Raw genomic sequence first — 11,399 nt, 5'->3', positions numbered from 1 at the left:
AATCTCTGAGTTAAAAGGCCATTTGAGGCCTCAGAAAGTTCACTTTGCTCCTTGTTAACAGTTAATAAAATTTTATCCCCAGCTATTACTAGGTAAAAATAACTTTTGCGTTCAAGCACATGGTTTAAGGAAACAATGCTCCAGTGTCATAATTAGCTTAAATCAAGCATGAATTAGAAATACTATAAAAATGAAAACATGTACAATATAATCATAAGTTATTTCAATTACGTGCCATTCCATTAAAAAGGAAGAACAAAATTTGATACAAAATATTTTTTTTAAGAAAAAAATCACTATTTTTCCACAAATTCATGTATCCTTACCTTACATAGGGAAACATGACATACTGAGGGGAGAAATCTGGGGAAGTCCTCATACAGACATTTCTGCCCATTCAGATTAAGCATAAAATGTTAAAACATTGACACTCTTAATGAAATGGAAAAATATCAGAAAAAATCCTGATCAGAAGTTTTGAGGCTGAATGAAATCTAAAAATTAAACCCTGAAGCAAGTATTTTTTCATTTGCTTTGTTGACTGAGTCTTTAGGAATAGGATTTTACCTCCATCTTGATAACCAGAAACTTGATTTCTAATGAAACTGTGATTTTTATAATCACATGATTTCTGGAGCTGGAGCTTTATGAAAAAAAGCTAAGAAATATCACAAGTCAAGATGAAATGAGCGCTGGCTGTACTTAATCCTTGACACAGAGAAACTCTATTTTGTGGATTTTGTCCTTTTTCTTCTTTTCTTTCAGAAAATGTCTCTTCTGTGTTCTTGAGTGTATTGGAGTCTCTCAGACACAGGACTGTAAGATGAGAAGTGAAGGACACAGGGCTGCCCCCAGGGTGCTGTCACTTTGTTCTTCCCCTGGGGGAACAGCTCTGACAATAGCAACAGCCCTTGTGCTTCCCAAAAACCATGAACCCTGCAGCTTCAGAAAGGCTGCCACACAAGGCTCCCTTCCACGGCATGGAGGCGTTTAAGAGCCCTCATCTCTTGCGACCACGCCATTTGGGTGGCCAAGGGCACGGGGAGGAGCTTTTAGAGATGTTGTGAACATTCAGTTGTGAATGTACATGCCTGGCATTAGCTATCCGGTCCCCGCCACCCTAGTCGGCCTCATGGGACAGTGGGTGAGGGCCACAGCAGGCCACAACCCCCAGGCAGGGCCTTGGCTTGCCTGACAGCCACTTATTCCTCAAATGCTGTAAATCTTCCCCTACTGCCCATGGCAACAGCTTCACAGTGATTTGTTACCCCATTATCCTCTCCTCTTACCTCCCTTTTGCAACCCTCAAAGGAGCCAAACTGCAACACCTGCATTTGAAATGGAAGAGGCTGGGACAGTACCTGGCCATGCCACCTTCCGTCCTGGCTCAGAGCCCTTGTTTCCCCATGCCACCAGCACTGGTGGCGTCTAACTAGTTCAGAGGCAAAACCCCACACTGATCATACATGTAAGGCACACACAGAAATGGGCACACACACAATATGGCAGCCTTCGTCTCTCAAAGCCCCTCAGGTCTGGCCATCAAAGGCCAAAGATGAGGCATCATACGTCTCACAGCATCCTAGGGCTGCACCCTACGGTGAGGTGGCCCTAGGCCATGCCCCATGTGTCACCAGCAACGGCACCATCCATCAGCCAGGCTGTGATGGCCCTGGCTGAGGGTTCCACTCCTCTGCCTGACAAGTTTTGCTGTGGTGACCAATGGGGACAGATGCCCCAGGAGCAAGGTGGCCTCAGGTGGAGGGTGGGTGCCATCCCTGCTTCACACCCCAAGACATGCTGTCATGGTGCCTATCATGATGGCTGAGGGGACAGCAGCTGCTCAGGGTGTACCTGCCCATAAAGGCCTTGTCCTGTGACAGCCAGTAAACAAAATGGCTGTGGGGTGTAGGGTGACAGGTTGATGCTTCTATACTATACCAAGGTGCTGAGCCTCACCAGTCAAATGTGCCTCACAGAGATTATTTTGCAAGGCGAAATTATTCACTACCATGGAAACAAGTGACGAACGAGCAAAATGATTACAACTGAAATACCTACTTAACAAGTTAGTTACTTGCAATGATCTTTTATTCCCTTCATTCCCACAATCGGATTTGCCTGAAACACCAAATACTCATCTTCCTGGTGAGAAAGAGACAGTTAAGGCCTTCTGGCAATTTACATTTATTAAAAGTCTTTATTTTTGTCTTCATCTAGTCACATAGCTTGGATCATCCACATATCTTCTGACTAAAACCCTGAAAACACAATGTCCAAGACTTTGGGAACACTCTGTATTTGACTAGCGCCAAGTGGACTGTATTACTAGATTACACATATGATCTTCGTTATCTGGGATATTTAGCATTTGGCATGGGACACCCGGAAGATAACATGCCAGAATCACTTAATGTGTGTTGGGAGAAGGAAGAGCAGCCTCTCCATGAATGGCACAACACTGCTTCCATGTACAGAAGGGGAAAAAACACCTTGGAAACTTGTGAAATCCTCAGTTTTTACCTGTAGCTTCCTCAGTCATAAAAGCCACATAATAAAATTGTGTGGGAGTGACCTTTAAGGTACTTCCTGTTCAGGTTCTTTAAAGATTTGCTCATAAAACTTTTTAAAAATTATGCTTAATTTTTTTAAAAACAGCCTCTGCTTCTAGCTTAAACGAAAATAACATCAAAAACACATTTCACGCTGTAATAGAATAGTTTCATTACTGATATTTTAACACCTTCAGTGTGTAGAGACACGTATCTATAAATGGTCATGCAGACTCAGAAACTGTGAAATTATATTAATAAGCTTCAGCATGTAGAAATATCACTTTCAAAGATCTGGTGAAGCATGCATTAGGAAAGGGGAAGCTGCCAGCAATTGCAGCACAGAATTTCACTGTCCCTGTGAAGCATCCGAGATGCAAGCAGAAGCCCACCAACGCAGAGCAGAAACTTGGTAGCTTGGGCTTTGTCACATGTAAAAACTGTTTTGAAGGACAGCAGAACAAAGGCTGAAAATCTGGCTTGCAAGTCTTCATTATTCCTTATTCAGTTGCACAGTTTTCATTAAAGGACACCAAGAAAAGGTAAGAGGAAAATTACAACTGCAGAACAGGTCCACAGCCAAATATAACCAACCCAAATCCTTAGCTGATTTCATACACGTTAATGGAGTTAACAATCATACTTATTTTTCCTACATCTGAGTATCAGCCAACAAAAATATCAAAAGCTTATTTTTCCCATGTATTTCTAGAATAACTTGTCTCAAACTGCTTCCAAAGAGGACATGTAATAATGTGAAACAGTCCTTAGATGCCTACTCATGGAATAGGAAAGAGAAACTGTACAGAAAAAAGGAAAAGAAGCAAGAGCAGGAGGCAATGAATAATCTGCATATTTTCATCTATTGGAAATAAGGACCTGAATCCCACTATAATATCTGTATTATTTACTACGTTCCTCTGCTGCCTGCAGTTACAGTCGAGTGAGGCAGGAATTACAGCATGGTTGCATATGTATGCACCACCGTGCCATACAGCCATCTCTGAATTCTTCTGTAGGCCACATACCGTGTAACTCCTTTTATATGACTGACATGGCAAGGCAAGATATGTAAGGAAGGCTGAACTTTCATTAAAACAAGTGATGTAGCTGGAGAAAAAGAAGGCAAGCTTTTAAGGACGCAAGACTTTCAGATTTGCTTCTCTTTCAGGACTGAAGAAGAGGTCCATCTCACACACAAGCATCTGCTTTTTCCAGCTACATCCTCTCGTCTCACTTACATACTTGTGCCATCACAGCTACAGCAACACTACCATTAAAAAATCTTAATCCTCTGAATGCTAAATAGCCATCTCAAGATGTCACAACGGTTTCTTTGAATAAATACCATTAATAAACTTTAAAATGCCCCAAAGTAAGTCTGTCCAAAGTGGGTGCCACCACATTTTATGAAAGCGCTCTGTGTATAAACTAAGGACACCTGACATATAAAGTGGTATAAAAATGCAAACTGACTTGTGCTTCTAAGTATTTCCTATCCTTTTAAACTTTGCACTTGTTCAGTAATTTCAACAAATACTGAGGAGAGCCAGCTGCTGAGGTGAGAGGATTCATATAAATCCCTCACAGATGTTTGCTAACTTCAGATAGGAGCTTTATTATCTACAAGGCATTAATCAACCATTAACAAGTAAGTGTTATGGAGTCCCAGTACTAAGGTTCACTGCCAGAGGAGAATAATGCATTTTGCAGGCTGGCTGTGTCTAGAAGAAGAGGAACTAAGAGTTGAGACAGGTCTGAGATAAAACATTTGGAGGAGATTAGAAAACATGAGAAGTCATTTTGCTGCTCGCCTTAAGAGAAAGCACTTCACAAGAGTTAAGCATTTACACAACAACCCGAGTGGAAAGTTCAAACTCATCCATCAGCTTGGTGATGAAGAGGAATGTGTTTTGCACAGCCAAATACGGAAGTCAGGCACAGGTGAGAATTACCGCCCCTGTGAACAATAATAAGCACCATCCACAGTGTTACCCTCTAACTGATGACTTTGAAGCTACAAAATCACCTGCTCTGACTCCAGGGTCCTCAGACTTCACCCGATACCTCTCACTATGGCCACAGATTTCGGTTCAAACCAACAGCGCAGCTATATTGCTGCATGCCACAGGCAGGGGACAGAGATGGCTGAGGCAGCATCCATCAGCTGTGAAAGCCATAGGGTTTGCCGAGTAGGTGAAGCATTGACCTTATTGTGGAACAATGCAATTTCCCCTCTACAGTCCTCTCCACCACAAAGTTTCTGCCAACTGGCCTTAAAAAATCCTCCTACACACCAGATCTGGAAATAATTCTGATCCAGGCTATACAAGCAGGACATATTTACACTTAAGCAAGCATAAAATTCTTAAGTGAAAATGTACATGCTGAGTATTATCCCACTCAGTGTCTCTCCAGCTATGTCCATTTTCTGATGCTTAAGGAACTGGAAATAGAGAACCCCTCAAAAATAAAAGTGGAATTGAAGAAAAATGTTCATGCCTGAACTCCAGCCAGCAAATAACAGAAGACTGAAATATAAGCATATTGAATGAATATGAATGGATATAAATATAATTCATTCTCTTGATATCAAGGAGCAAGTCTTAAGACAGCTTGAAGGGAAGACATGATGGAGACATAAGTGTGTGAAGTACAGAAAACCCTCAAGTCCAAGAGCTGAGAGATCCCATCTCTTGTTCCCTGTACTCTCCAGTTATTGCTACTCCCCACAGTCCATCTCTAATTTCACACCCTCAGTTATAAAACGTGTCGTCTATGCCCGAAAATTGGTATCACAATTATGAACATAGCTTTAAATACAATTAGGAAATACTAGTATATGAAGAATAAATATGGTAGCACAGACAATATAAATGATTTCAGTATCCTCACAAAGGGGTTATAAAATACCAATTTATCTTATTTTGAAGACCTGGAAACAAAGTCAGAGAGAGGCCACAGAAGAAATTTTACAGACCGACCCAGAACCACACATTGCTGGCTCTCAGTCCTAGGCTCAGGCCACGAGACTACATAAAAAGGTGCAAACGCCTTTAGGAATTCATTTCTAAGTTTCCTCTTTTATGTCATAGCCAGCAAAAAGACCTGCAAGTAGTTTCAACTCATTTTCCTTTCCTATTTAGCAACTCTGATGTTTTCACAGAATACTTTCACGGGTTTCTGAAATACTGAGGAATTCTCCATGATGACAAATGTGAAACCAGGTATTAGTTAGATCAAACACAAAAAACTTTCCAAAGCTCACACAGTGTTTACTTAACACATCACAAAGTAGGAAAAAATATTCCTTACAAAGCCATACTTTAATTTCCCTCAATAACGTTTCTTCTTAAGGAGCTCTACACAGCTGGAAGCATTAACAGACTACCAGATGGTTCTCTTCTTGATAAACACGTTTTGTAAGTTTAAAGTCTAATGAACTATAGTGCAGGAAGACAAAAGTTATGTATGCAGAGTGGTTCAAATGGCAGGTCAGGGCTGGGGCTGGGCAGTGGACCAGCTCCACAGAAACCCCCACCTCTGGTAGCTTCACATTGGGGTTGGGAGGGAGGAGGAACGGCTGATCCTGGCAGAAGATGAGGACAAAACATGCTGAATGCCTTATACCTGCACACATCCACATACACAGCTCCCCGAGCTGCTGAACAGGAGAAGACTCTGACCACCAGATCCTGGCCCACAGTCTTGTCCTAAACCAGCAGGTGCTTCTAGAGCCCTGGAGAGCCTGCACCACGACAGAAACTTAGCTCAAATTAAATTGTACAATCCCACAATAACCACTCCTGCATTACACCTGGCATTGCATAAGTGTACAAGCCAAAAAGCAGGAAACATTCATCTTCTGCCCATGCCATCTCCCCAGCAGGCAACCATAGCCAGCCACAAATTAAATTAGAACTGAGCAGCCCAAACGTTGCATGCCTGGTTGCAAATTGCAGAGCAACTCCGCTTGCCCAATTGGGTATAAACAGCTTGGTGTGGCAGCACTGGGGAACCCCTGCTAGGAGATCAGCTGGAGCCTGGGCTGGGTCCATCACATCTTTCCAGCAGGCTTTATAGTTGTGCAGCTACTGAGCAGCCCAAATTGTGGGTTACAACCTGGCGTGGACAATAGCTCAAAAGCATTTGAAGTTTTGGTCTGAGAAACCGCAAAACAGTACAGAAAAACTCACTGACTCACCTTGAGACCGACCGAGACCTGTTAAGTGCTTTGACAAAGATCAAAGATGGTGCAGACTGGCGTCTTTGGGCCAAACTCTTCATTTTCTGAGTGGAAAGAGAAACAAGATGAAAACATAGGTGAGATTTGGAACAATAATTGCATGCATACAGAGCTGTTGCAGCCAGACTCTGATTTCAGACCATGGGAAAAAGGCACAGTTACTCCCACCAGCAAACCCAGAGGGGGAAAATAGTTGTAAAATACCACATATTGAGAAAAACAGCAGCATGACCAGAAAGCCAGTGATAAAGAAAAGCTGATAATTAGTGTCTATACACAGATACCTGAGGTACACTGCACAGATGAAATGAACACCCAGAGCTTGTCCTCAGTCACTTTTTGTCCTTCAATAATCTACTGTCCTTTAAATTTACCAAAAATCCAGATGGAGGTTCAAATTTCAATTGCTTCATGCATTTCTGTGTCAGGTCTGACATTTACCATAAATCAAGGTTTTAATTCTACGCACCTAACCTTACGTGCTACAGTGGGCTACCTTTTTTTCCAAATCTTTAGCAATGCAGGCATTTTCCTTCCCTACAAATCTAGCTGGAACATTACGTCTTGTCTCTCAGTAGTCAATAATGACATTTTCTTTGTTCCTGATTATGTATGGGATAAAATAGGAAAATGAGTTCTTAGCACAGAACTAGGAAGGGAATGGGGAAAAGGAGACACACAAAGACAGAGAATGCAGCAGGAAAAATAAAAAATCAAAGCACAGGAAAGAAATGAAAATGTCAGTAGCTGTCAAGGGAGCATGGATTCCCACTGAGTGAAGTTGAATACTACAATAAAAATACTGAGCAAATAAACAATACTGTTTTCCCCAGAGGTAGAAATTTTCAAAAGCACCCACAGGAGACAAAAACACACATTTCCCAGACCACAAATATATTCACCACTGTATCCTCTCCCTCCTGCAGCCAGAAGCAGGGCTAAGGCATCCTGGCCCTCACTTTGGAGCTGCTCCCCAGAACCGGTCGTGCAGCCTGCAGCCAAGGTGCACGACCTCTCCTCTCCCTGACCCTCACCAGAAGGGTGGCTGTTACCTTATTTAGCTCAAATATTTTTTTCAGAATAAGATGGTGAACAACAGGACCGGGGTTGAACTCCTCCCGAGACCCCAACAGGACAGTGTCCGACCGCTGAGAGCCCACAGACAGGTGGAGCTTTGACAGTCACCAAGTCTCTGTTCTCAGCTCATCGCAAAGCAAGATTTTCTTCCTTTATACTAAAAATAACCACTGACGACCAGGAATGGCTATGTTAGGGAACAACGGATTCTTCTGCCAATGCATGTGCTGGATGTGGCACACATTTTGTTTGGGCAGGTGCACAGCGTGCTCCCCTCAGAGAAATGAAAACTCTACAGCAGAGCGGGCTTTCCTTGCTTTTGACAAGTGTATTTCTTTTACTCATTGCAGTGCATTTGTTATTGTGTCATTTTTTTTAATTCCCCCTTTATTTATGTAGAGCACACGCGTTTGTTTTGTCAGATACTCAGTTACAGCCATTGTGCAGAAATTGTTATAAATTCAACTGTGTAATTTCAATTTGCTGTCAAAAACTGTCCCCTCCTCCCTCTTTCTTTCATCAAAAAATAACTTTCTTAAGACTGGTAAATTAAGCTTGGGAACACTATCTGTCTTTGATCCGATCAAAAAATAACTGGCTAGTAAATTCATAGATTACTAACAACATAGATGCCCATTTTTGCTAATTTTGAGGGGAAAAAAAAGAAAGAAAATACTTAGCTAAATTTTTCTAATTAATGAAATCAGTTTGTCTTACTGGTAGAAAATCTGAGAAGCTGTTAGCATTTTAAAAGTAATGTATCTACAAATATGAAGGCAAAAAGGACCTGTGTAACAATGCAGTCTAACATCCTACAGAAGACAAGAGACAGATCTCCCCCAACCAGTTTTTTTTGGTAGGAGTTTATATAAAGTACCAACTCCCAATTGCAAATTTACTGCAAGTCTGATTATTTGGCAGGTGGCTTTCAGGGGGTGGTTAAAACTGGAGCATCCTGCGAAGGATTTATTATGTTTTGAAACAGATCTTAAATCCTTTGGCTTCTCAGGTCTGAAAAGGAAGCCACTGAAAAAAAATGCCACATTTTTAAAATCTCTAATTACGGCAATTTTTTTCATGTTTGGTTTGGCAGCACTGACTAGTGCATGTGGCAGTGAGATTCCAGTCTTGACTTCAATATCTGAGGACCAAGATTAGGAATACAGTGAGTTTAATAAGAGCTGAAATGAGTGGCAGAGAATCACAGAGTAATTTAGGCTGGAGGGGATCCCAGGAGGTCTCTGGTTCCACCTCTTTGGACCTGTCGAGAGCAGGACCTGTCGGAGCCGGCTGCTCCTGGCCACCTCAGTCCAGGTCTGTGCTATCTCTGAGGATGAGATCACACAGCCTCTATGGGCAGCCTCTTAATACAGTCTAAACTATTAAGCAAAGTTTACAAAAAAAAAAAGAGCCTTAAAACATAAAAAGATCACTGATGAGATTTGGAAAAGCAAATTTTGCACAGCAAAAGTGAAGTGAGTTGGGTCAGCTGTATGCAAATAAAAACATTACGCAGAAACATTGACTACAAACAGAAAGGGCGTTTTTGTTTTTATTTTACTATGTGCAAAGTTTGGGAAAAGAAAATAAGTGACCATCATGATTACTTGAACTTATTTACTTTGAGAAGGAAGAGAACAAATTAATTTTTGGCTAAGTTGGACCCAGATGCCTGCTCTCCTCAGTTTTACTGCGTTTACATGTGCAAAGATGTCACCCTGGCAATGCGGAGAAAAGGAGACACATCCTGGACAGCTGTGGCAAGAACAGATGTTTGGGAGCAAAAGGAGATGCAGTGACCAATTATCTAAGCATGGGACACAGAGGAGCCTTTCTCAACATGTGTCCCACATCATAACCTCCCATTTTTTCGTGTAAATATCAGAAAGATCAACACAGAGAGGAATCCTCATGCTTGCTGGCTGAGTCACACCCATGTGAAATGTATCATAAAATCAGTATCCATAATGAATGTTTACAATGTGCCAGATGCAAAGATTATAATCTTTTATCAGTCAGGACCAACTAGAACTATTTTTGCCTTCCTCACATTCAAAAGGTTGAGTTCCCACCCCCCTCCCCTCCAATTCAGGTTTAACTTCATACTTTCTGCATTTCTGGTGGCGGTTGTCCTGACTGCTTTATTAACAGAAACAAGAAGTTTTGCTTTTTCCAGTAGTTGGACTGGTGGTACACTTTAGTATTTGGCTAGTTTCTCACCCGGCATAAACAGACATCAGGCTATAGAATTCAAAAGAATGAACTTACACCAGATAATGATCAGGCACACACTCTGAAACACTGTTTTGTAAACTGTGATGGTAGGTGGTTTATGAGCAGATCAGCCCACCAAGTCAAGGACAGTAAACTTGCAAGCCATCACTGAAAATATGTTGTCCCTCCTCAGGAATCAGAACCCCTACAGATTACAGTAAAACTTTCGCAAGTATCTCACAAGTCAGTAGCTGTAAGAAAAACCTATGCCTGACTGCCAGTATTGAGCTAATTTTGTCTCACAGTTGAAGTGCACACTGATATTATATGCAATTACTGTAAATTAATATATTGCCGAGTTATGATATTAATCCCCATTCTCTGAAAAGGTTCCCCAGGAGCCCACTGCCCACGCTGCCAGGTTCTGGTCCCTGACCCACACGACGGACAGACACATGCAGGAGGATTTCTCTCGCCCAATCTCAGACCTGCACACCTGAGTTGTTTGCCCTGTGCTCCTTTTGCAGTCAACAGAGAGAAAAGGACACGTTTAGTGCACAGCTCATCTTGTCCTGGAAGTGCTGATTTCCTGCACTGTAAATGAAAACTGAGGGGACCAAGAAAATTGAGTTAATCAGCTCGATCCTCTCCTTGCTACCAGTGAACAAACTTGTGAGCTCAGTAATATCAGGAACGATTGACTTCTCAGAGAGTGGTTTGAGCTTAGGATGAGAAAATGCTATTACCCGATGTCTATTTAAGAGATTCATCTACAGAATAGCTGAAAACGGTGCTCAGTTCCTGATTGACAGGTGAAGGCAGCAGAAATGCCTCCTCAGCAATGTGCAGATACCCTTGTAAAAGCCTCCCCAGAGATGAAAGGATTTTCAGGCTCCTGACTTACAGGCTGGCTCCAGAAGTGGGTCAAGGCTGGGACATCTGCCTGGGTCGTTTAACTCGGTGACAGGGACAACTCTCAGATATGGCAATACCTTGAGCTGAGGATTGCACTCCAGTGGCTAAGCTCTCCCTCTCACTGCTTGGTTTTTCTAATAAAAAAAGAAGTCTGATTTTAACAAAGCCTACTCTTTAAAAGAATCTAAGTTAATAACTGTGAGGGATTTCACCCATGCAAACTCTTGTTTTTGTTGTCTGAGCAATAAAACCTCTCTGTGGCATACATTTCTGGTTTGAACCAAAGACATGAACACAAACCTTCACCAGTAACTGTAAGGCCAAGTTCAACAAACTGCCCGACAATCAAAAAATCAAAACAATCCTCAGCACCGAGCAGTTAATTTTCCAGGACA

The 11,399-nt window shown here is 42.0% G+C and overlaps 1 protein-coding gene across 1 annotated transcript in view; it reads right to left on the bottom strand.

Moving 5' to 3' along the window:
- The window catches only part of ARHGAP20 (Rho GTPase activating protein 20), a 50,878-nt gene extending 44,039 nt beyond the window's left edge, over positions 1-6,839 (bottom strand). The window contains exon 1 of the mRNA XM_010180803.1: positions 6,757-6,839. Within this exon, the coding sequence (XP_010179105.1) occupies positions 6,757-6,839 (83 nt within the window). The remainder of the gene's footprint in view (positions 1-6,756) is intronic.
- Positions 6,840-11,399: the final 4,560 nt, after the last annotated feature.

The sequence above is a fragment of the Mesitornis unicolor genome, unplaced genomic scaffold, assembly GCF_000695765.1.
Source record: "Mesitornis unicolor isolate BGI_N332 unplaced genomic scaffold, ASM69576v1 scaffold873, whole genome shotgun sequence".
In the NCBI taxonomy this organism is placed as follows: domain Eukaryota; kingdom Metazoa; phylum Chordata; class Aves; order Mesitornithiformes; family Mesitornithidae; genus Mesitornis; species Mesitornis unicolor.
This window is presented reverse-complemented; position numbering and strand designations above follow the sequence as displayed.